The sequence below is a fragment of the Sceloporus occidentalis genome, unplaced genomic scaffold (genome assembly GCF_023333645.1).
Source record: "Sceloporus occidentalis isolate IW3139 unplaced genomic scaffold, rSceOcc1.0.p SCAF_6, whole genome shotgun sequence".
Taxonomy (NCBI): Eukaryota; Metazoa; Chordata; class Lepidosauria; order Squamata; family Phrynosomatidae; genus Sceloporus; species Sceloporus occidentalis.
In genome coordinates, this window is record NW_028316986.1 from 94,024,375 (window position 1) to 94,051,844 (window position 27,470).

At 38.2% G+C, this 27,470-nt stretch overlaps 1 protein-coding gene across 1 annotated transcript in view; it reads right to left on the bottom strand.

Annotated features, from left to right (window-relative positions):
- The window catches only part of LAMA2 (laminin subunit alpha 2), a 609,129-nt gene that overhangs the window by 246,844 nt on the left and 334,815 nt on the right, over window positions 1-27,470 (bottom strand). The window contains exons 13-15 of the mRNA XM_089530405.1: window positions 17,452-17,553; window positions 15,821-16,032; window positions 6,532-6,643 (exon numbers count right to left, since the gene is read on the bottom strand). Coding sequence (XP_089386531.1) covers window positions 6,532-6,643; window positions 15,821-16,032; window positions 17,452-17,553 — 426 coding nt within the window. The remainder of the gene's footprint in view (window positions 1-6,531; window positions 6,644-15,820; window positions 16,033-17,451; window positions 17,554-27,470) is intronic.

The following is a 27,470-nucleotide window of genomic DNA, read 5'->3' on the forward strand; positions in this document are numbered from 1 at the left end:
GGCATCATATAAGCAAGGTGAAGACCTATATAAGGCTCCTATAAATGTTGTGATGCTTGCCATTAAAAAAACTTTTGATAAATATTGTATCCACTCTAATTTGGCACAATGCTCATATAACATCAATGGGGATTTTACAGGAAGGAAACATCTTGAAGGTGTGATTAATCAGAAAGCCCTTGACAGGTCTGCTTGCACTTCAAAATCAGTTGCCAGGCAGCAGTTATTACCCGCCATATATTTTTCTGAAAGTTTTGCAATTTTGAACATTGAAGCACTACTGCTCGTTAGAATCAGGCTGTTTCTCTATCACTATTCTGCAAGCAAGGAAAGAGTACAGGGAGATGCAGGTTATGACAAACCTCAGGAATATTCAGAGGAATCATATATTAACATTCAGAATTCTCTGCGTTTGAATATCACATCACAGCACATCAGAATAATGTTTCAGTCTTTTAATATATCTTTAATTTATGCAGTGTAATACTTTCTCCACTTATATCTGACATTGATATGTATGTCAGTATATAGACTCCTCCATATCATTCCTAATATAGTGAACAACTTATGAAGGAAGAAAGCATATACACTAGATGTAGTCATGATACTCTTTGCAAGAATATTTTGCAAAGTTTGCAAGAATATTTGATTGATTGATTGATTGATTGATTGATTGATTATTTTGTTAGTGTCTGGTCAAAGAAAATTATATAAATGTTTATTCAGCAGCAAAAGGCTTGAAAATAGACTGATTTGTTATGCTTGTTTTTACACAAATAAACCTTTGCGAGATGTTCCATGGCAGCATGAAAGAAAGTCAAGACCAAAATTCTACATTATATGTTTAGAAGAAAGACCCTGCTTTCCAAGCAAGGACTGATTATGAAATATGCTGCTGCTGTTGTTGTTACTGTGTGCCTAAGGCAAACCTATCACAAGGTTTTCTTGGCAAGATTGTCAAGACAATGTGGCTTGCCCAAGATCACCCAATGGGTTACCACAGCTGCAGCATTTATATGGTCTGTCTGTCTATCTGACTGACTGACTTTGTTCTATCATTGGAGATTATGACATTACCTTTGCTTCTGGCATAGATGTGGGATGTAATTTTCAGAAGGCGGATCTAATCGTATTCACCCATCGCCGGGGGGCCTGTTTGCCTGTTTGCAAACCGGGCTTCTGCCGCAGCTTTTCAAGAATGGGAAAATCCTGTTCATGAAAAGATGTGAGAGATGTCCAGGTTGCAAATGGGCTGCCTGCTGCCCAGCGACAGGAAAATGCAATAAGATCCACCTTCTGAAAGTTACACGCTGCATCCATGCTGGGAGCAAAGATAATGTGATGATTTCCTATGCCTTTCTATATTATCTCACACCCACTGTAGAAAGGGAAGCATCCCGCCTGTTTTTTGTAGGAACACAGGGCATCACATGTCTGTTTATTGCCTTGTATGCTTAAGCATGTAGTTGATCTACCTTACCCAGGAAGAGTTGAAGTTTCTAGAGAACAAGTAAGTACAGCTATACTTTAAATGCTAACAAGCTAGAGGTCCTTGAAAACAGCTTTTATCATGGTTCTTTAATAAAGAAAATGAACTGTAATAAGAAAAGATGCTGGTCAAGGTATAAAGGTTCTCAGTGTACAGGCAAACAGGCAGGACAAAAGGACAGGAACTGATGGCAATCAAGGAGGAAAATTCTTAGCACATGAGCTGAAGAGAAATGCATTCAGAGGAAAGTCAAGTTAAATAGGAGCAGCAGTTCTTGATTATAGACATGAAGCTGGTATATGCTACTCCAGAGATCAAAGGTAAAATAGGATTTGAGAGTACAAGGGAAATCAGAAACATAAACATCTTGAATAAACACAGTGTTTCATTTCATCCAACCTCAACTCTGCCTTGTACATACTTTACAAACAGGTTTCAAAGGATAATGGGTTTCAAAGGTTGTATGCTCTCTAGCTGGCAAATGCTTTTCAATGAGTTTGTTGGTTATGTGGGAACTAATACGAGCATTTGTGTGGAAACAGACAACAGGTTTATTTTATTTTGTTAAAGATAAAAATGATACAGCAGAGACATAATTGTATGTTTATTTTATCTTATACTACGTATTTAATTTGACCATTGTTCTTATGATTATAAGCATGTAAGCAATACCGCATGGGGTACTATCATTTGCCTGCTCTGAGTCCCATGATGGAGGAACAGGCAGGATATCAGCTTAATTAAAAATAAAATAATAAAAAACCCATACATAAATTAATATACTATAAAAATAATTAACCATTGACCATGATGCATAACTTATTTTCTCACTTCAATCTCACTTCAATCTTTTCTTTAAGTCATTTAATTCTAACCCCCCCTCCCCTTAAAACCTACCACTAGCCTGTATGAATCGCCTTTCCTTTCCTTTCTGTATTAATATTCCCAAGAGGAAAAGCAAATGAACATATTTGTTTGAAAAAGGAAAATGAATTAAGGCTTTAAATCCTAACCAACATATAAAAATCATGGTGTGCTTTAAAGGAAAAGAGAGCTGACAAGTAAATGCCTAGAGTGCCTGTATAAATGGCACATTGTTTATAGTCTTGTGAAATGGAACATCTTTGTGTTTTAATACACTCCCTTAGAGGCATGGTTTTGAACATTTTTGCATTCCCCAACACCGGGAGCAATGCCTTGATAAGTTAGTTAAGCATATGTGCACTCACTCTGAGCATGTGATAGATAGTATTTGGAAGCAAATGCAGGAAAATTGCACATACAAACACATATATATTTCACAAAGATGCATTTTACATGTAAACCTCAAAGCCACATATGAGGACTCCAGTGCTCCCAAAAGGCAGAATTCTGGCAGCAAATGAGAAAATCCCTTGAAAGAAGGGGGGGGGGGGGATAAGAAAATACTTGTTTTAAAGGAGTTTTTCTCAACCTGTTACTGAATTTTAGCAGCAAAGTGCAAAAAAAGCCCTTTAAAAAAAATTGGAGCTCATTTTAAAGGGGCAGTTGTGATGCTGACTGCTGAAATTCAACAACAAATTATGGAGCTTTCCCTTGGCACAAGCTTCTCTTGCTTCTTTCAAGGCCTGTTTTGTGGCTTGCTAATGAACTTCAGTGCCACAATTTTCTGCTAAATTCTTATGATACTTGAATGGGTTTGGCTTGTGATGAGGTATGGGGAAATTGGCCCCTGGACTTTTCAAATCACTTTATGTCTGTTCTAGACCAAGTATGCTAGAGAAAGGGAAAAATGAGAAGGCAGTAACAATGATGGGATACAGATCGCCCCTTTGGGGCAGCCTGCACCTACCCCTTTTCCCTACGGATCGGGGCCTGAGCAGCCACAGTGACAGCCCCAGAGGCCCTGATCTGCTGCTTTTCCTGGCCTCGGGGAAGCAGCAAAATGCTGCTTCCCCGTGGCCTGAAAAGGGGTGTCCTTGGGGCTTCATGCCCCAAGGACACCCCGACAGCGGCGGGGAAAGGGAGAAAGGGACCGCTTGGCCCTTTCTCTTTGTATCGCTGGCACAGTTGTTTAATACACCCAGCCAAAGGAGCTCCGAAACGGAGCTTTTTCTGGCGCCGCTGAAAGGGCGCCACAAGCGCCCTCCAGCAGTGCCAGGACGTTATGTCCACGCTGTGCTGTTTGGCCATGGCGTGGCTGTGACATCGTAATGGCAGCGCCCATGTAGAAAGGACGCCGCCATTACAATGTACTAGGGTTGCGGGGCATCTGGAAAGGATGCCCTGAGGCAACCCTAGTACGTATCCAGGCTGGCGCTTTGCGCTGGTCTGGATACCGCCAATAATACAATACTAGGGAAAGTTCTGTGTAACATAACTCTATAGTGCTGGTATTTTTTTCTTAGCATGATCCTTCTCCAAAGAATTGCAAGTGGCTTCAGAATTATTTCTATTATGGGGTTGCTGAAAAAGGAGAAGATGGGAAGGGAGCATGCATTTTCAAGATTACTTCTTGATTTGGTAATGTCATCACCTATAATAGGTCACAGTAGATGTCTGGTAAGTCTTTGATTCCCATAATGAGATTTTTCCTTTAACTCACAGGAGCTTGCACTGCCTAATATGGTTTGGAAGGGGAGGTTAACCCTTTCTCCAGCTGAGTTCATTGTACAGTCAGCCCTTTATAGCCACGGCTTGAAAATATTAGGAAAAAAACCTAAATTTCAAAAGCAAACCTTGATTTTGTCATTTTATATAAGGGATACTATTTTATTACACCACTATATATAATGGAACCTGAGCATCCACTGAGTTTGGTATCCATGGTGTGTTTTTGTGTGTGTGTGCATGCATGAATGTATGCATGCATGTGTCCTGGAACAAAACCCCAGTGGATATCAAGGACTCATTGTATTAAAAAAAGGCCCATACAGACAGACCAAGATAAAGCTGCTTCGGGTCACTTTGGGGGTATGCTGTTTAAATGACGCATGCATCTTAAGAGGCCAGAAGCTGCGCCAAAGCTGCACTCCAGTCCTTAGGACTGGAGCGGGGGTTTGGCACAGCTTCTGGCCTCTTAGGATGCATGCATCATTTAAATACATACCCCAAAGCTTTTCTTACTGTTTGAAGGAAATAAGGAGCTTCATGGAGTGCAGGGCACAAAGTGTAGGAAAGAAAGGTTTAAAACACCATCCTTAGCAATACTGAGGTGGGACCCTTTCACATTATATAGGGTACATCTACACTGCAGAATTAATGTAATTTGACACCACTCTAACTGCCATGGCTCAATGCTATGGAATTCTGGGACATGTAATTTTGTGAGTTATCTAGCCTTCTCTATGACCAAGAGCTCTGGTGGTACAACTAATTACAAATTCTAGAATTACATAGGATGTAGTAATTCCAGTTATAGTGATGTCAAACTGCACTAACCCTGCAATGTGGCAACAGTAATAGAAGACTGCCTTTGATCCCAGCATAGATGCGGGATGTAACTTTAAGAAAACAGATCTTATTGCATTTACCTGTCACTGGGCAGCAGGCAGCCCATTTGTAACCCTGGCTTATGGAGCAGCTTTTCAAGAATGTGAAAATTCCATTCATAGAATCGTAGAGTTGGAAGAGATCACAAGGGCCATCTAGTTCAACCCCCTGCCATGCAGGAAATCTCAATCAAAGCATCCCCAAAGGATGGCCTTCCAGCCTTTGCTTAAAGACCTCCAAGGAGGGAGACTCCACCACACTCCAAGGGAGTGTGTTCCATTGTTGAACAGCCCTTACTGTCAGGAGGTTCCTCCTAACGTTGAGGTGGAATCACTTTTTATGTACCTTGCATCCATTGTTCCAGGGCCTGTTCTCTGGAGCAGCAGAAAACAAGCTTGTTCCCTCCTCAGTATGACATCCCTACAAATATTTAACAGGGCTATCATATCACTTCTTAACCTTCTCTTGTCCAGGCTAAACGTCCCCAGCTCCCTAAGTCATTTCTCATAGGGCTTGGTTTCCAGACCCTTCACCATTTTAGTTGCCCTCCTTTGGACAAGTTCCAGTTTCTCAACATCCTTTTTGAATTGTGGTGCCCAGAACTGGACACAGTATTCCATGTGGGGCCTGACCAAGGCAGAATAGAGGTGCACTTGCATGAAAAGATGCAAGAGAAGCCCGAGATGCAAATGGACTGCCTGCGGCCTGGCAACGGGAGAATGCAATAAGATCCACCTTCTTAAAGTTACATCCCGTATCTATGCTGGGAGCAAAGGTAATGTGATAATCTCCTGGTTATAATACATTTATTCCACTGTAACTGACCTGGCTATATCCTATTGAATCTGTAGTTTAGTGAGGGGCATTTAGAATTTTCAATCAGAGAGCTTCTCTAGTGCCACTATTTATAGCATAGTAGTGCTATAACTGAGGAGCAAAGTATTGGTGGCTTGGAGCAGCCTCTGGCTGCTCCAGCCCAATCAGGCCCCATTTGTCTGGGGACAATGGCAACTGGACAGCTCACTCTTAAAGAGGGCTGCCGCCACCACAATCTCAAATGATCAGCTGGCAGGAATGTTTTTTCTGCATTGCTTTTGTTGGTGGCTTTTAGGTGGCCTTCGAATAGCTTCTGGCTGATCCAGGAGCATGTGTCATCTACACACCAAGACCCCAAGGCAGCTGGAAGTCACTCTTTTTGGCCTGTGTGTTTCGGGCCTATATTGTGTGAAAGGACCCTTGGACCAGGGCTGTCATAGCTGCTCTGAATTTTGAAAAGGAAAGAGGAATCCCAGTCCTGGCGACTCCTCATGGCTACACACAAAACAATAAGGGGGGGGGTATTTAAGTTTAGGGTGAGGGCCATTTTGTTTCTGTTGTGTTTATTGTCTGTCTGAATGTGGAGTATGTGGGGTATTTACTTCCAACTGGGCACAAATAAAATTGGTCCATAGGCTGAAAGAAATGTATTGCTTGCTGTTCTTCTGTCAATCTACTTCCACATATAGGTTTTGGAATATCAGATATATCACTGAAAGGGACATATATCAACTGCTCTGTAGTAAGACACTCACTTCACAGGAGGTACCAGAATATCCTGGAGGACACTGGCAAATTTCAACAGCAGATGCATCTTTGTGTCCCGTGGATAAGTGATTAGCAGCTTCCAAACTGACACCACCCAACCTAGAGTTCAAGAAACAAGACAGAGGGAGATTACCATTTCACCTAGAAAAGAACATTGATCTTAGAATGTTTCTGTTGCTAGACTGGGTTGGAAGGATGGGAAGACCTTAACTGCTGAGATAGCCTGCTCCTGTTTATTTGCTTAAAGTGAGAGGGTCTTTGTATTCACTGCCTCTGCCTTGATATCATTCATGTTTAGACTGCGGCAAACCCATGTTAGAAAGCTGTCACAACAAGTGTATCAGTAGGAGAAGGACTGTGCTTAGCTTGCAACTTTATGCTTTCATTTTCATTGCAGGCACACACAAAAGGCTATTTGTTAAAATTGAAAGCTGAGGGACTGTCAAATATAAAGTCTCCTTTTCCTGTTCTAATAGTACTAGAAACTTGAATTATATGTATAGAGCATAGATAACTTTTTAATATCTGTTTTGTTATGGAAAACAGAATAGTCCACAGAGAAGAAAAATACTACATTAGAAAAAAATCAAAGGGAATCACTTTTTATTTCGAACATCCCATGTGTTACTTGATAACAAGAAATAGATGAAAAACCTTATTTTTGGTTCTAAAAATCATATAAGTTTTCACAGACTTGTGAAAAGTGATCTGAAAATATATCTCCTGCAGAAAGGGCAAATCATATAACCAGATTAGAGTATGACTATATCTACACTGCTGAATTAATGCAGCTTGACACCAATTTAATTGCCATGGCTTAATGCTATGTAATCCTGCAATTTGTAGTTTTGTGAGATATCTATCCTTCTCTGTCACAGAGCTCTGATGCCACAACAAACTACAAATCCTGGGATTCCATAGAATGGCGCCATGATATTTAAAGTGCGATCAAACTGCATTAATTCTGTAGTGTGGCAGTAGCTTCTCAAAGGGAGTGCTACATACTCTAATGCTAGTTCATTCTGAGAAGGGATGGAGACAACATTAATTTATTGCTATTTTAATATGAATAGGCCTAATGTACATCTCTTGGACTAATATATATATATATAATATATATATATATATATATATACACACACACATACACATGGCCACATAGCCCAAAAAACCCACAAAAAAACCAGCATAATTATACATTGATTTTTGCATTCCTCCTAATTCCTCCTAATTGTGCAGTACAGTTTATTAATCCAAAAATGTATGTATAAAAATGCATGTATCATGGAAAAATTCATATAAATGGCTGTGTCACCATTCTTAATACATATATAAAATAGTGGTTATAAGTGGAAAGTCCTTTCAAATATGTATATATTAGAGGAAATTATGTACAACAATGCCCATAAATTTTTGTACATATGATTCTTTTTTGGCAAATGGAATTGAACAAATGTCTGACTAGAAAAAAAGAAGATAGCTTCATTTTTATTTATATACCACTTCATATACTGCTTCATAGTGCCTAAGCGGTGTCTAAGAGGTTTACAACTGTAGCTTACAGTTACAGTTGTAAGATAGAATATTACCGAAAGCAAAACAAACAGAAATGTTCAGCACTTCTTAGGCAAACATCCAGTGCTTCTTAGGCAAGGTGGAAAAAGTTCATGTGCTTAGTGTGAATTTCTTTTTCTTCTGTTCAATAAGGAGCCTTTCCAGTTCTTAGCCTAGTATCCCTTTGTAGTCCTTTCTTGACTGCAGTCTCCCTAGCACCCAGAGCAAAGGCAGCAGCAAAGCAGTCCTAAGAACACCGCTATGACAGCCAGCTGCTCCAGTTGCTCAGAATCTACTCAATAACAAAGGTCTCCTTAGAAGAAAAAAATCTACTTGGTAACGGGGGAAAGACCCAGCCGCAAGCAAAGGGCCAGGAAAAGTAAGAGCTGGGAATGTGCATCTATAAAGCCCTCAGTCTCTTCTAGACTTCTGCAAGAAGTAACAGCTCCAATCTGAGCCCATTAATATTTGGTTTGTCATTCTGACAAGTCAAAGTAATTCTCTGACTTTACGAAATACATTTAAGTACTTAATATCACATTATTACGAATCTTTACATAGAGGTAATCCCCACAGTTTCTAATGGAGCTTGTTCCTAGATATTGGCCATTAAAGCCCAATTCTTGTTGGTCTGTTACAATAGTGAACACAGACAATAGTGGCACGTTTGCAATTTTTTCCACAATAGTGAAGACAGACAATGCTTCTCCAGATGGAATATAAGTTGCTGACAGCTCTCTCTCTCTCTTTCTCTCTCTCTCTGAGCATAACTCCATTAAAAACAAACCTGGCAGGCAAATAGAGAAAAGCACATTTATCTTTTTGTCTCCACATGACGTAAAAACACTTTTGTTCTCTTCCAGTCATCGAAGTGTGGGAGAGGGTGGTAAAAATGTCCTTTTTTACTGAATGGATTTTTTAAGCTTGAGAAAATGGACACTTTTATGACCTTCTCCTACACTTTTATGACTGGAAGAGAATGAACATGCTTTGACACCATGCAAAGACAGAAAAATAAATGCACTTCTCTCCATTTGCCTGCCGGTTTTGTTTTTAATGCAATAAGGTCTGTGTGCGTGTGTATATGCGCACATACACACTCATATGTACATTATTATATACTATATACTATACACTCACACACACAAACACAACTGTCAGTGTTATTTATATGTGTGTGTGGATATACATAATTATCTATCTAATTATATAATAATAATTATATACTATATTAATATTATTAACATTATAATATGGAACAAAAAAATAGAAACTGGGACCTTTTAAATAAGCTGAAAAAGTGGATAGCAGAGAATTAACTGGGACTGTCTCTGTGAAATCTGGACACTTGGAGGGCATGGAGTGGAGAACAGTGACTGACAACAATGGCAAATTTAAATAAAGAACAACCTACTTGATCTAGTTTGCAATGTTTTTGTTTATAGATACAAACCTGTATCAAACCGATCTTACTTTGATTAAACTAGAAGATCTCAGAAAAAGGCCAGCCTAGAAAGAATAAGCTCACATGTAGATATATGCAGCAAACATATATTATTAATATCATTTATTTTCCACTTACAGTGGGCAAAAGCACTCAAAGGTGATTTGCAAAGAACAAAATCCTAGCCACATAGAATAATTTCCACGAGTTCCTTTTTTTTCATTTTTCTAACATTGTTTTTATGCTACCTTCTCATGTGGTGTCTCATTTAAAATGAGGCAAGAAAAGGCTGGGGGAAAAATCTGGAAAATATCAAGATTGCTAAAGGCCAAGAGTACGGTAAACCAAAATATTTTTAGAGCTAAAGAGGTAACAAAATTTGCCAGTGTTCTTTTCATCCTATTTGCCCACTGAACCACATTGCCACTTCCTACTGGCATGTAATATAATTTAGAACAATGAAAAACAGTTACGCACAGAACATTTCACTCAGTATTATTCCACATTTGTATTCACTGAGCAGTACCAATTTTCATTAGGTTCTGCTATTTGGTAAATGGTATTTTAATGTGTTTAACAGTTTTTGTTCATTGAAAAAAAGCTGCAGTGATTTCCCCCCCTGCTTCAGTGTAGTAATTTCTATTCCTCTGTGTCATTCTGCAGACATTAAAGTATATAATGTTGGCAGTAATGGGTCGCAGAAACTTGGAGATATTTGAAAAATTTCAGTATCTAGACCAAATATTTAATATGACTGCTAGTGTGGCAGACATTGTTGACATCCAAATGCAAACAAAATTAAAAGAAGATGCAGCATTTGAAGCCATAGCTGAACAGTTTGTGATCTGCTATTGCATTAATTGTCATATCCTGAGATTAATGGGAAAGAAACCACCACTAACATGCAAGCCCACTGCAAAGCCTCATCTACATTTCATGCAACATTATCCCACAGTTGCATTAGCTGAATAGTGCCAATTTTTATTAGAAGCTGTAATGAATACTGGCTATAAGGATACTGACCTATCATACTTAATACAACACAGGTCTGAGCAATATTTGTTGCAGCCTATCATGAAATCATCAGTGCTTGTTGCTCTAAGCGTTGCTTGATTTCCATAGAGAGTTATGGTTCAGACAAAGAACAACCTGGCAGTAAAATCAGGGTACTTTTTTCTCTTCTAACAATTCTAATTTTCTGTTTTGTTAAAATAACAACAACAACAAAACAACAATCCAATATTTATCAGGTTATCTGTTAGGGTTTTAAATATATTGATTTTGCTGATTTATAATTTTTATTTAAAATTGGACTCAATTGTTGCCAGCCAGTTTCTGGGTACAGCAACATCTACACTATAGAAATATGGCTCAAGTCCAGGTTATTTGGCAGACCATATCCTCCTATATGAACCTGTCTGGGCTCTGAGATCCTCTGGAGAGGCCTTGTTCTCTGCCCCACTGCCATCACAAGCATGGTTGGTAGGGATGCAAGAGAGGGCCTTTTCTGTGGCTGCCCCTGGACTGTGGAACTCCATTCCCAGGGAGACCAGAATGGCTCCTTCCTTGTTGGCCTACAAGACAGGCATTCAAAACAGAACCTTTTTAAAGGATGGGCTGGGGTGTTATATGTTTTAATGTTTTTTTAAAAAACATTTTTATCTTTTTAAACTATTTGATATTTTAACATGCAATTTGTTTTATTATTGTAGTAATTTAATTCTGTTTTAATATACTATTTCTGTATGCATTTAATTGTACTGTTTTTTTAAAAAAATTGTAAGCCACCTTGAGTCCCAGTCTTGGGAGAAAGGTGGGATATTAATAAATAATATAATGCAGTGGCTTAGGGGTTGAGACACCGGTTCTGATGATTGGAAGATCAGAAGGTTGGCAGTTTTGAGGCCCAAGTGCTGCATGATGGGGTGAGCTCCTGTCATTAGTCCTAGCTTCTGCCAACCTAGCAGTTCAACAGCATGCAAAATGCAAATAGATAAATAGGTACCACTTCAGTGGGAAGGTAACAGCATTCGGTACAGTTATGCTGGTCACATGACCACTGGAATAGTGTTCAGACAATGCTGGCTCTTTGGCTTTGTAATGGAGATGAACACCACCCCCTACAGTCAGTTACAACTAGACATTCATGTCAAGAGACTACCTTTACCTTTACTGATGATAATAGCTTGAAACCACTTTAACTGCCACCCTGCAGCATCCTGGCATCTGTACTTTTGTGAGGCATCAGCACTCTTGCAGAAAAGGCTAAAGACAATATCAAACTACAGATCCCAGGATTCCATAGGATGGGTGGTGTCAAACTGCATTATTTCTACAGTATAGATGTATCCACAGCGATCTATTGTGAGTCCATCTCCAAGGTTTGAGTGTGTCTTCCTGGTCAGAGGACAATGAGATGAGATTGAGATTCCTCTTGGTGTAATTCCCACCTGCTGACAAATGGTCTCCCTGCCTCAGCTAGGAGAAATGGTGTCAGTGGTGGTGTTGATTTTTTTCTAAACTTATTATGTTGGGTATTTTAACATCCACGCTGAGGCCCCTTCATCTGGACCAGCTCAGTCTTTAATTGGACTTGTCTCAATTAATATCCAGTTGTACACATGTAGCAGGACACATTCTAGGTCTGATTTTGCTAGCCAGGATGACAGTGATCAGTGGGTAAGGACATTCAAAATAATAGCTTAGATCTAATGAGACAACTTCTGCAAGGGTGGGGGACCCATAAAAATGGTCAGCCCTCACAGACTAATAGATGCAGAAGGAGTCCTGAATGCTCTTAGGGATTTACCAATTGCTAGAACTGGCAACTCTCTTGATCCCCTGGTTGATCTGTGGCATAGGGAAATGACCTGGTGCCCAGACAAGGTGTCCAGATCATATGCTGGGTTCATCATTTGCCTCAGAGTGACAGGCACACCAATGGAGCTGGCACTGCTGAGGGAGGAGGAAGCAAATGTTTGGGCGGGAACTAACCTGGACAAGGTATAATGGTAACGGCAGTGATGGGGGCAGTTAGGGCAATGGCAGTGGGGGAAGTAGGGGTGGGGGCAGTGGTTGTTGGTGGGAGTAGTACCAGCAGACCCTTTCTCTTTCATGTTGACGTCTTCCTTACCAAGTATTATCATCTTTTCTAGTGAAACATGTCTTCTCATGATATGTCTGAATTACGACAGTCTTAGTGTAGTCATCTTGGCTTCTAGGGAGAATTCAGGCTTCATTTACTCTAGGACCCACTTATTTGTCTTTTTAGCCATCTATGGTATCTGCAGAACTCTTATCCAGCACTACATTCTTCTCATCATCCTTCTTTACTGTCCAGCTCTCAAATCCACACACAGTGATGGGAAATACAATGGCATGGACAAACGTAATTTTAATATTCAGTGAAGTATTTTTGTACTTCAATATCTTGTCTTGTTCTTTTATAGCTGTCCTTCCAAATCCTAATCTTCTTCTTCTTTCTTCACTGAAGTCTCCTTTCTGACTCATGTCTGATCCAAGGTATGGATAATCTCTAATTATTTCAGTTTCTTCATCATGTACACTAAAATTATGTAAATAATCTGTGGTCATAATTTTGATTTTATTAATGTTCAACATTAACTTTGTCTTCGCACTTTCTTCCTTGACTTGGTTTAATAATTGTTCAAGGTCTTTGTTATTTTCTGCTAGTTGTATGGGGTCATCCGCATATCTTAAAATGTTGATGTTCCTCCAATTTTCAAACCTCTTTCCTCTGAGTCTAATCTTATTTTGCATATGATATTTTTGGCATACAGGTTGAAGATATATTTTGGTAGATTTCAGCTTAGCCTGCCCCCCTCCCCCGGTTCTGATTGGAAACTATTCTGTTTCTCCATATTCTGTTCTAACAGTTGCCTCTCGTCCTGAGTACAGGCTGTGCATCAGGACAGGACACAGTGCCTAATACATTTCTAGCAGTTGCCATGCTGTTGCTGCATTGGACAAAGAGGACAATTCCAGAAAATGATTCTCCTCACCATTGTAGTTGCAAAGACAACCAGTAGACAGAGTAGTGGAGGTGAAGGGGTCTGTCAAATGTCTGCATTGAGATTAAATAGTAGAGGCATCGTCATCTGCAACTCTTGAAGCAAATACCTTAACAACAATATGCCAGGTATGCTCCAAGCAATTTCCTTTGTACAGCTTTGGTTGTTCCATTGAGGGGCTATGCCTCACGTTGTGTCTCCAGTTAGCTACATTAGCAGGTTAGTTGTGGGATAAAGGTCAAGTAGTAGAATGAATGAATATGAAACACAATTAGCTTATGGAGAGGGTTTGAAAGACAAGAAAAGAGGTGACATAATATAGTCCTTGAAAAGCAAGTTATGCACACAAAAGAAAATCAGAAACAGAGCAGAGCTGCCAGAGAAACCAAAGACCTTGAGATGAGTGAAGATGGAAGCTATGCTGCAGTGAAGGACATGCTTAAAGAAAGTGGTGAAAATATTAAGAGGTTACCCTGAAACCATAGACAGATTTGACAGTAAAGAATCTAGTCAATGTAAACTGAAAGGTAACTGGCTAAAAGGTCACAAGGGCTTAACATAGGCCCTGGACAGATGGGCCCTTTGCGGCATCATGGCGACGTGCTAGGGTTGCCTCGGGGTGGCGCGTGCACATGCCCCACAACCCTAGCACGTGATGAGCAATTTGGTTACTGCAGCGCTGCTGCGGAGCAAAGAGAGGCACCTCCCTGGTGCCTCTTTTTGGCGCTCTGTACCGTGCCAAAGTTACTTTTTCAGATTACAATTCCCAGAATTCCCTTTTGTTCAAAGCAGTGGGATACATTAGCAAAAAGATTTTTGACAGGGTGAAAGTATCATAATATGATACATAAGGGCTAGAGAAGATAATGTAGCAGACATGAATAGAGCAGATGTTTAATAATATAAAACAAAGGATGGAGTATGTTTTTCTTAGCAATATCACATGAATATTTGGCAAATGTTTGTACACATGCACACGCACACAAAGCAACCCAAGAGCACTTCAAAAATAAAACTAAGATACTGTTCTGAAAGCAACAATGTTTTAGAAATTCACTTTCCAATGTGACTACTGTTGTTCCATCAGTGCAAGTAATTGTTCTGTATGTTCAACATGTCTAAATCTTTAAAAAGTTACATTTTGAACTACATCTGCCAGAATTATCAAAGCATCATTGGTCAGAATATCTTCTTTTCATACAATAAAGCAACTTTTCAGAACTCCAGTTATGGCCTCATTAGATTTGATTTGTTGTTGCTTAGGTAATTTAATAATAACAGATTGGATGTATGAAAATTTCTGTAAGCTAGGCAGATACTTCAGGAAAACCAGAAAACCAGCTTAGTTTAGTTCAGATTATACCCAGGAATGCAGCCATGGGTGACCATGCACTAAACAGCAGTTAATTTCCCACAGCTTGGATTCAACCAGCTGGAAGGCTGATTCTGAAGAAAGCTTTCCAAAATTCCAGTAAAGAATTGAATTAGTTGCAAGGAAAGAAAACCTACCGTATTCTAAAACTCTACTTCACAGATGTATAAAAGCAATCTGCAAATGCGCTCCTTAAAAATATTTTTAAATTGTAAAGTACAGTACACTAGTGAAGACTTTACCCTCAACACAAATTATGTGCAGGTAGGCTCCATTGAAACATGAGGGTTTTGCTCTGACTAAACATGTTCAGAGTTGTGTAACAAGGCCACTTATAAAAGAGACACCAGACTCAATTTGTTTGACTTTTTACTCAAATATACCATGAAATTTTTGATGATGCTGATTAGAAATGTCAGTGGGACTCACTAGCTAAGACCTGTGAAATGCTTATCCACGTTGTACTACTACAGTCAGATTTATTTAATAAATGTGCCACAGAATGATGAATATGTAGCATTTTGGTAAATATGGTGTTCTTTGAGCATTATATGAGACGTTGCTTGCCTGCTTTAGCTCTCTAAATCCTAAATCTACTGCTGGTCAAGAAATAATTAGTTTGGATATAAATGTTCTTTTAAATAAAAACCTGAAGATCTCAACCCATTTATGACATTTCTTCACTACTGTAACTGCTACCGAATGAAAGAAAAATGAGCAATACCATTCCAAAAAGCAAAGTGATCTGAAACTGAATGAAGCTGGCACCGAGAAAAAGGAATGGTGATCAAACCACCTCAACAGAACCTCATCTCTGAACAAAGAAAATACTTCATTATATTCTGGACAAAACAGAAAACAGTTCCCACAATTACCTGTAGATGGCATTCATCCCATAGCTGTATGTGGCTCTTATAAGAAGCCTTTTTATATTTGCCAACACAGTCATGAATTCCCTTTTGCTAATCGGAGAGCTAGTGTCATGCAGCATGAATAAGTTGTGTTTCAACAACACCTCTTCAGTGTGCTCTTCAAATGGGTTCAAATTAATACCCTCCTGTGATGTGCTGATTCTCAAGCCACTTCCCTAATAAACAAAAGAAATGTTAAGGATACACAAAATGTTACACAGAACAATGGGTATAAATGTATGCTGCCAGGCATCTTTGATATTCATGATATGCACCCCAAATTTTGACATTATTATTGATGAAGAAACTTGGATAAATAAGGAGCAAAGTAATTGAAATGACCACTAATGTCATAAAAACATCCTAAGGATGTGTCTACATTGTGGAAATAAAACAGTGTGAAACACATTATCTGCAATGGCTCCATCCTGTGGAATTCTGGGATTTGTAGTCTGGTAAGGTTTTCAGCTTGGTCTCTCAGAGAGTTCTGGTGCCTCACCAAACTACAAATCACAGTATTCTCTAGGATAGAGACATGGCAGATAAAGTGGTGTCAACATGTTTTATTTCTTCATTGTGGATAAACCATATGTCCTGTTACAAGTATGTGGATATACAATAGGAATAAAGGCAGAGAGTTATAATATTTCATTTTTTGTTTGTTATTACATTTTCCACTAAAAAAAGTAGCACCTAAGGCTGCTAACAGGTAATTAATAATCAATTTCAACAACTAACACAATTAATACCATTGCAAAGCAGTTTAAGAGGCCAGATTGAAAAGACAGGTAGTGTACTTTCTCAAACAGATAATAGTTTTAGGAAACTGCTGACAGTTCAAGTGGAAAGGTTCCTGTGACTAAATCACATTCTGAAGGAGGGCATTCCATAGTCTAGTAGCCTAAAAAGATCCCTCTCTTAGCATCTAGACAAGTTCATTACAAGACAAACCATTCAAGAGCCAGGCCCCAAACTGTTTAAGCAGAGCTTTATTGGTTAAAAAAAAAACAGCACCTTATTTTGGGAATAAAAATAAACTGGCACTCAGAGTAAATAGTGTAAAGTAATTGCCTACACAGTGCATATCCCAATCACTTTATTCACTATAAGTAGGTTGTGATCCCCAACAAACCTAACAAGAAATTGTTTCCATTAAAATAGAGGGGCTTCATTTGCAATTATCTTTCTTCAAGGGAAGACTTTGTGATTCATCCTGCACGCAATATAGCATTTTTATATTGTACTAAAATCAATAATACATGGCTTTATAAGCTCTGTGATGCCATTATTACCATTATTTCTGTTAATCATCATCTCAAAGCTACAGCGAGCCTAAGAACACGTGTTGCAAATATACATGTTTTTGTTCCCCTTCTTGGTTTTTTGTCTTCCCTTTGCCCCTGAGCTGTTGACTTCCCCACCATGAAATTTTAGATTGTATTGTGTTTTAGACTGCATTGTAAGCTGAGGAACTAGCGGTGTGTGTGTGTGTGTGTGTGTGTGTTCAGTTTCTTCTTTAGCATTCTGAGGTTGGCTGACTGTATGCTGCTGGCAATTTACTGAATACACACATTAAGAGTGAGATAATACTCTACCTCTATGATGACATCAGATTGAAGCATCACTTCAGCAGCATCTTCTTCCCCAGTGAGGTCATATGAAACTGTAAATTTCAGATGTCCTCCAGCAGCTGTTATCTGTGGTAAGGAAGAATGATGCTGATTACATAGCAGAAAACATGCCTTTAACCATTTTGAACTACTCTTTTTCCAATTACAGTGCTTTCAAGGGGAAGGACTTCTCTTGTAAGGAATGGGCATCAAGATGATATAGAGCCCCAAGGAAGGAGCTGTTATAAATGGTTCCTTTTCTGTATGTGCGCTCTCTCTCTCTCTCTCTGTTAGAATTTGTGTGTGTATTGTGTGCCTTCAAAGCTAGAACTGTATCACTTCAAAAAGTCCATTTTTATAGAAGTCCTTCCAGACTACTTTCAGACACTTCTAACAGCTAAAACCTAAGAATACATGTGTATATGAATGTATACACACACAACCTCCTATACACCATTCCCAAGAGTCTGATATAAAAGGGATAATATTCTACATGTTATTTTGTAGCAATATTCTAATAATATATTTTAAAAGCTTCAACACAGAGTATGTAACATTTAGTTGATACTAAGCTATAAAAAGCCACTCAAGGATTAGGGGCTGTGTTTTATCCTACTGTCCTTCCTCTCCTCTCCACTCGACTCTAAATTCCCAGCTTCAAGACTAGTAAAGAGGGACTTTGGGTCAGCCAGCCTGGAGGTTGATAGTATTGAATGCTTCTCATGAAATGTAACCTAAAACAGAGGGAATCTGCCCTTAGGCAGGAAGTAAAAACAAATCGAGTTAAAAAGAATGCCACAGTGTTTTCCTCCTACAGGCATATCTCTCTGAATGCTGCCTATTCCTTCTGATTTGTTCACCGCCTCAAATAAAATATGTAGCAAATAACCTCAAGCCATCTCTTGACCCTGTAATGCATTTCCTCTCACACACACACACACACACACACACACACACACACACACACACATTTGTTCACTATTAACATTTTTAAAGATGTTGATCATGTCATTCCAGGGAATAGCAGAGAACACAGACTTCTTGGGAACAAATCACCAATGGAAGTATCAACAGCAAATTCAGCAATCTAGTTTTAGCTCTTGGACTAAAAATAGAACATTTAAAAAATAATAAAGTAATCCAAGGACTTGATCCCACTACAATTTTAAGCAAATTGCTAATCGGTTTATATGACAATCATTCCATCTGAAACCGGTTCCAATCCTACTTTGATCTATTTTTGATAAAGCGAGGCAAACGCAAAAACCAAAAAACCAAAAAACGGTGCTTCCAGGCACTAGCTTCCTAGTGGTTCTATTGAAAAGAATCGTTTCCAAAGTGTGTTCAACAAGTGGGAAAGACAGATCTGAATCACATCATTCTGGATGGCAAAGAGGTATTTACCATCCTTCCTCAGCTTTTGGTAGATCCCCCTCCCCAGTGCTGCCTTTGTGCTTGTGGTGTGATCTATGGGTGCATCCGCATGGGTTTTTTAAAAAATACAATTGATAGAAGATTCAATTCATTGATTTTGCAACTATTTGCCTCATTGTTTGCAAGTAGTTGCACAATCAATCAATTGAATCTTCTATCAATTTATTTTTAAAATATAGTTCCCAAGCTGGGCTCCTTGGGCTGCCACTTACATCACTGATGACGCACAGATTTTATTTGATATTTGATCTTTTTAATTTGTTGTCTGCTTTTTTTATCTAATTCTATCTTGTATTATTATCTATTGTTTTATATGTATTTTGTAGAATGTACGCCATTGGCAGGTCTCATCTTTATCAATTTTATTGTTTGTATGTACAGCGCTATGTAAATCTATAGCGCTATATAAATAATAATAATAATAATAATAATAATAATAATAATAATAATATGGGTGCCATGCATTTTGAAGTGGTACAAACTAGTGAAGATGATAATTGTGCCAAAAAAGAAGCCATTACAAGGAAATAATGAAATGTGCAGCTTTCATGATGGGAATGATGGACCTTTGGAATCAATTAACCAACAAGGAGTGAAGGCAAATGGCACACCAGTTTAAATGTAAGTGGGAATGAGTCCCATATTTCACTCAATGCTACCAAAGGACTGAGGATTTGAATCTCTTCCCTACTCCCGTGCATTTAAAATATGCATCACCACCCCACACACTTCCATTCCCATCCACACTGATGACCAAACAATTATGTAGACATTGTTTTAATTATTCTTCAAACTGTTCCAAAAGAAATAAACCTCTGCCCTCCATTATAATTTGTCCTGTACGATTTTTACTCTTCTACAGTTAGAATACATGAATTTTACAAAGGAACTTTCACATGTTCTAATAACATGTAAATCAGGTTTTGACAACTGGATCACATTCTGCATGCTGTTATATTCTATGTTTAATGATACCCACAAATGCCCAGAGGTTTTCTTGCCCTTGAGACCCTATTTTACCCACTAGGAGATTTGTCACATTTTGGGACCTTTTTGCAAAAATATATAGAGTTGATCCTCTGTATCTAGAGATTCTACATTCAAAGATTCAACCATCCACAGCATGAAAATATTCAAACAAACAAACAAACAAATCCCAAAAGCAAACCTTGATTTTACCATTATATATAAGGGGCACCATTTTACTGTCCCGTTACATATAACGTGACTTCAGCATCCATGGATATCCATGGGGGAGGAGCTGGGGTGGAAGGATCCTGGAACCAAACAAAGTGGATATCAAGGGCCCACTGTATGTTTTTTTTAATAAAATACACTGGGTTTTTCACAAAAATCATGATTATTATGCAAAAGGCATTTTTGCAAGGAAAATAATTTTTTACAGAAAATACACTGTTTTTTGTACTGAACCCAATGTTTATGCACATTCAGCTATCCCATACACATACATACTCTCTATATATAGTCAAAAGTACTACACACACACACACACACGTGTACGAACAGTAATCACCAGTTCTCCTTCCCTCTCCCTCTCTCTTTCTTTCCAGCATTGAGAATTATGCATTGTTCATAATCAATAGGACTGTAAATCTTTACAGATTTTATTCTCACATGCAAGTATGGAGTATTAAATATTTATACTTTAAAAATGCTTTCAGTTAAAAGGCTTCAGTCGCTTTGCACCTAAGTTAAGGTTATTTTCTCTTTTTGTCATTTTGACAAGTGTTCCTAAGCAAGTATAGCAAAACATTTCACCATCAACACCAGTGGTGGAATTGTACTGGGATGTCCCCTTCCTTTTAACCAGGCTTTGCAGAATTAAGCCCCCAACCAAGTATATTACATTCCCCCCCCCTCACTATAGGTGTGATAATACCGCATCTATAAAATTTGTGCTCGTTGCTCCCAGTACATTGAGCTATAAAATCCAAATATATCACAATAGATTTTCTTCCCATTTGGAAGCTCCAATTTTTGACCTTCTCAAAGGAAATGCAATAATTGAAGAAGGCAATAAGAAATTATTGTGTTAAAATTGACACATTCTGCACATTCAGATATCCCATTACTGACAGTACAAATAAATAGGTTTTCTTCCAACTTAAAACTACCAACATTTCTCCAATGACACAGTACTTGCTTCATCACAAAGAAACAGTGCAGACACAAAAGTGCCTGTATTGGTGTGCAAGATTTTTTTTAAAACTCTCTTCTACATTTATGGTTTAATACCATCCAATTTTTGCTAGCTACAATGAAATGATGAAATGCTGATAGTTTTGTAGAGGAGAGGAGACCTCAAGCATTTTTTCTTTTTGCCTTTTGGAGAAGCACCTTTCAGTGGCCCTCACAGACTAATGAGTACAGTATATAATCATGTATAAGTTGACCTCATGTATAAATCTAGGGCAGTTTTGGGGCCAAAATCATGGATTTTGATATGACCTGTGGATAAGTCAAGGGCAAACACTAGGGCATGTTACAAAAGATATAAAAGAGAAACAAAGCTCCACTTCCCTCCCTACATCTCCCTCTCTGGACCTCTCCCAAGGGATTCAAACAGGGAGGGAAGGTCTCTCTCACTCTCTTTCTCTCTCTTTCTTCCCCATGTCTTCCTTGTCTCACCAGCTGTTTGTTAGCTTGGGCTGTGAGGGAAGGCTGAGGAATAAGACACACACACACACAGTGGAGAGCATGTGCAGGGACTCCAATGGAGAGCTGTTTAAAGATCCCTGGCTACGAAAGAAGGGTGGGCACTTCTTTTAGGAACTTTATAAACAGTATTAACTTATTACCCCTTATATAAGTCAATCCATGATTTTGGAAACCATTGTGGGGCATAAATTTCTCGACTTATAGTCGAGTATATACAGTACTTCTCCCTGAATGTGTGTGGAAATAAAACCATGGATTTAAATATTGCTGGATTCTGCTTTAGAATGTAGACACAGTAATGTTCCTAGGAGCACCTTCAGACAGAAAATTTGAAATTAATTTAATTAATTTTATATCCTGCCTTTCTCCTCATGTAGGATCCAAGGGAGTGTACAATATAAGTCAAAATAAAGTACTGCTAAGACACTATCTAAGACAAATGTTTCAAATCATTAAACAAAAAATCTCATTAAAACATCAATGTAAAACCATTAAACACAGATTTCAAGGATGGTTTAAAAAACAAACAGACCCTCCAGAGCCCATTTAAAAACCATTCTACCCATGGTTTCCAGTCCAGGATTGTCCCAGCCCCTGAACCTGTACCTTCCAAGTCAAAACCTGAGACCCAAGGATAGCCTCTGGAAATGTTATTAAGTGTTATGAATGAAGTACCAGCCATAGTTGTTCACTACTTGTTTGTCATTCAAACATACACATACAGAGAGAAACACAGAAACAAAAAACATATTTTTCCTGTTTGGAAATTAAGACAGAAATCTTAACTAAAAGGGCTGTTCCCAGATCAAGGTGAAATGAAAAGATTGTTCCTTCTCACTTATTTAGAGAGTCAGAATAAGGAACATTTAATCTAGGCTATTGATTTTAACCATTATTGGGAAGGAAAGATGATACTAAGCCTGCATCTGCATTTCAGAAATAATCCAGTTTGGCACAACTTTAACTACCATGGAACAATGCTGTGAAATTCTAGGATTTTTAGTTTTGTGAGACACGTAGACTTCTCTGTCAGATACCTGGTGCCACAACAAACTACAGTTCCCAGAATTACATAGAACTAAGCCATGGCTGTTAAAGTGATATCAAACTGGATTATTTCTACAGTGCAGACTCTGCCTAAATCAATACACAAATTCTCTGGAGAGTATTTGCAAGCTGCAGCAACAAATCAAACCAAATTGTAGCAAGCTGCTGATTTAACAGCTAAACTGGAGATTTTTACACAGCCCTTTCCATTTCCACTAGAGCTGAGTCTATCAAAACCATAGAATTTGCACTTTCTCCTATGTGGAGATAACCCACAAAAACTGGAAAGGCAGGCCCAGGACCTGACATTTGGCAACTGTATTTCTATCCCAGCCATGTAAAAGCTGAAGCCCTGTTTAAATAAGACCTTTGCCTGCCAGTGAAAAGAGAACACAGAGAGGACTAACTGAACCTCTCGTATGAGGGACATGGGATCATAAGACTTGGGTAAGCTCTTATGGGGAAATACAGTCTTTCAAGTAGTCTAGCTCTCAGCCTTATAAGGCTTTATAGGTCATAAACAGCATTTAAGTTATGCCCTTGTGAATAAAAAATACAAGATGAATTCCAAGATGAAGACTGGGAATCTACACTGTAAACATCCCTAGAGGGTTTACTTCCAAACCAAACCACTGTCTGCTGAGCTACCCAAGGGCTTCACTAAGCTTAGGGGATGCAGGCTGCAGCAGGTGACACCTTAACAGGGAGTGATACCACTGCTCCCCAAACGTCTGCCTTTCAGCAAAAATGGCTTGTGGTGTTAGCACACATCCCTTTAAAACACTGGAGGTGGTGGAAGTGTGGTGGCACTCAGTGGGAAGAGAAAGGAGACACCTCAGTTTTTTTAAAAAAATAAATTTTAGATTTTCTTTAAAAACATATCTTACCAAATTTTCACTGTAACTGTGTACATGTGAATACATTTAGGTTTGCATATGATATTGTAATGTAAAGGTATAATTTTAATTTTGCTAGTTGTTTATTTTGGCCCTCAGTGGGAAGCCCCTTCCTTGATGTTGAAAACCTTCCTCTTCAGACAGGCATTCAAAATCGAAAGCTTTTAAAGAATGGCCTGAGGTGCTATATTGTTTTAATGTATTTTAAACATTTTTATCTTCTTAAAGAATTCAGTACTTTAGCATGTCATTTGTTTTGCTTATTGTAGTAATTTAATTCTGTTTTAATGTTATGTTTTTGTATATTTTAATTGTATTGTTCTTTAATGTTGTAAGCCATCCTGAGTCCCAGTCCTGGGAGAAGGGTAGGATATAAATAAATATAATAACAATAGCAATAACAATAACAACCACAATAATAATACAATCAGCCCTCTGTATCCAGTAAAACTATAGTCAACCCCTATATCCACAGATTCTTTAGTCATGGATTCAAGCATCTGCTGTTTGAAAATATTCCAAAAATATATAAATTCCAAAAAGCAAACTTTGATTTTGTCATTTTATATAAGGGACAACATTTTACTGTGCCATTGTATTTAATGGGACTTTCTCCAAGGACTCACTCTGTATTGCCATTACATTCAGTGTAATATACTGGAATTATGATTTATATGTAATATTAGTACAAAAAACATTATTAGTACAAAAACCAGGATTCTGGATGGTGTGGTATGAGAGGGAGTCAATGGGGAGCAGTGACATTATGAGTAATCACACTGGTGGACACCAACCCTAGTGATGTTAAGAGGCCTACCTACATATTCTTCCAAATCAGAGACAGACAATGAAATGTATCTAGAACAGATTTCTTCTTTTAAATGTCAGCAGAGTATCTTTAGATAACATAACTAGAAGATTGTTCCTTAGACGTAACTTATCCTGTTAAATACCACTTTAGTCTTTCCCTGGTTTTATGGGAATTCATTGCAATGTATCTAAAATACAATTATGTTTTTATGCTTTAGACAATTTTTTAAAAGAGGTAATCAAGAAATAGTTGGTGCTACAAAGCGTTAATGTACAATTAAAGTGGAGAAATCCTCATCAAAATGGCCATCTTAGTGTTCAACAGGCTGCCAACCTACCCCAAACTGCCTGCCACCTGAGACAAAGTACTGAATAGAGAACAAACCATCTTAACAGATGGGCAGTAAGTATTCATGTACCTCCAGTGGGTTGCAGGATGCACAGATGGAATGTCTGAACATCTGCTTGCTTTAATTTATGTGCTTATGTTTTAAGGGAATGTTCCATCATTAATCCACCCCTAGGTTGGATTAGCATTTTTAGAACTAACAAATACTGGCTGGAAAGTCATAAGGAGAATTTTATATGCTTTGTTGCATTTAGGGAAAAGAGTGAAAAGAGTGGTGTAGAAATGAATTCTAATGAACCTCTTTACATGGAAACAAAGCATGTAGGTCTTACTCTCTTGATATAAGTTTCAGCTAATATTATACATTTTAGTCAGGCTGACACTACCTTTGTTTTTAAAGAAGGCATGAGTTTGAAAGGTATTATCAATCTTTAATAAGCCCCTTGTCCTATGTTAGTAAGATAGATAAAAGCAAAATATTATTTTTCTTTGCTATGCTTGAATAATGACAGAGAACTACAACTTTTTAAAAAGTATTGTTTCCTGTAAATATTTCCATGGGGATGTCATATTGCTATAGAACAAATCCCATAATCATTCTTTAGTGCCAGCCTTAGATATTATTATATTGTACATAAAGAAAAATAGTAAAAAGGCCCATTTCCCCTGATCCAGAATAGAATATATTATTACTGGTGTGTATGTGTGTACGTGTCGCACAAACATACATAGACATATACACAACGCTTCTGTTGGATAGCACTGAAAAATGCTACAATATAAATGTCATGAAATAAACATCTTACTACAGTTTTACAAAAGCCCCTTATCCATGGCTGTTGGTGAATGTTGCTCTGAGATTAAGCAGTAGGACGTATCTTAGGAACCAGGTACAAACATATGATTTAGGGGCAGGGAAGAATTCAGTTCAGAATGGTGACTGATAAGATGAAAGTGTGGTTTGTGACAACAACCCCAAGATGACATCCCTTCTCAAGCATATAAATGCCAAGAGTAGGCCACTGCAATGATTGTTTGTGTTAGGGACCTTCCAACTGAGCACTGTATGTAAACCATGAGTGGGTCTGCCTAAGCACTGTCGTTGTGAATTGCTGTCAAGTCAAGTTCATCTTATGATAAGCCTATAAATGAGAGACCTCCAAGTCTTCCTGATAGCAACAGCCTTGCTAGGGTTTTGTAACCTCAGTGCTGTGGCTTCCCACTATATAATAAGTACCATTTTGAAGTAGGAGGAGTGAGATTGACAACATGGTGGCCCTCCTAAAACTATGCAATTATCTTGTAACTCACTAAGGTTAGAGGACATCCCTAGTTTATCATTTGTTCTAAATCACCAACTACAATAGTTCCAATACAGTTGTACAAAGATATGGTAATAACCATTGACTAGGCACCTGAATTTTGTTTTGTCTGTGCTTATCAAATCTTTCAGCAAATCAGTTTAAGTGGCCAGGTTCAGCACAGCATATTCACTGAAATTTTTGAACATTGTTTTGTAAATTTGCAATACTACTTGAATTTCCAATTTGAAGAAAGCTGTAGTTTATTTAAAAGTTTACCAACTGTACTGTGGAAAATCCTATCAGGGGAGTTTATCAGACAAGGGAAATTGGAAGTATAATCCAATGGCAATCCGAACGCAATCATGGGGTTTAACGTTATTGCGTGATAGACTACCACACACAATTTTGGACAATGGGAAGTCAGTCTGAACGCAATCATGGGGTTTCATGTTTTTGCGTGAGAGGTGATCACATGCAATTTCGGGCAATGGCAAGCTATTTTCAGGCAATGGGAAGTCAGTTCGAACGCAATTCGAATTCACATAAATTCACTGAACTAGCAAATTCACGTAAATGTGTTCTGGCCCCATTTTCTTTTCATTCGAAATTAAAAGAAATTCCTCCTGTGTGATAACGTCCAGGCTGGACCTTAGATTTGAAGTGCAGGAATAGCCTCTGCCCATAACCATTGAGAGAACAGCAGATGATTCAGGCAGAAGCAAATAAACTTTGCACTAGCAGTGGTCTTCCTTGTTTTTATAGATTTAAAACAATCTTTATGGCTGCCCAAAATATATTAATTATACATTTAGTTCAAGCTAACCTTTTGAACAAGATTTTTATTTTTCAAACACAGGCTCCTACACATTAAGTCAAAGGATTAAAACTTAACAAAAATTGTTCATCGTTGTGTTCTGAGGACTTCATTGTTCATTTCATAATAATAATTATTTATTTGGGGGGGGGGGGGAACAGAGGTATTTCAGAATTGTGTAAACGCTTAACACTTTGCAAAATTTCTTACATCACAGAGAAAACCTTGTTTCAATCTGGCTGAGACCTTCTCTTAATACACTATTGTTCTGTATATAATAATATAACATTATTTAAAATAAATATTTAAAATAAATATAATAGGCTTGCTAAATGATAGCTCAACACTAGAGAACACACAGTGTTCCTCCCACTTTACAACCACTGCAAAGGTGATTCACATTTCAGATTAGATTTGCTGTATGCTTTGACATTTAGTGAAATAATAATAATAATAATAATAATAATAATAAACCACCTAATTTTGCAAGTAGCTTTGGGCTTTATGGCCAATATCAAATTCTTCTAAGGTGAATAAAGTACTTGAAGTTTACTTTGCCAAACAGCTCAATCAGCTAGCATGAAAAACCCCTGAAAGGAGTCTCATTCAATTTTCTGGAGCACAGTTCACTGTAATGCAGGCAACTCAGGACCATTTTGCATAATCAATAC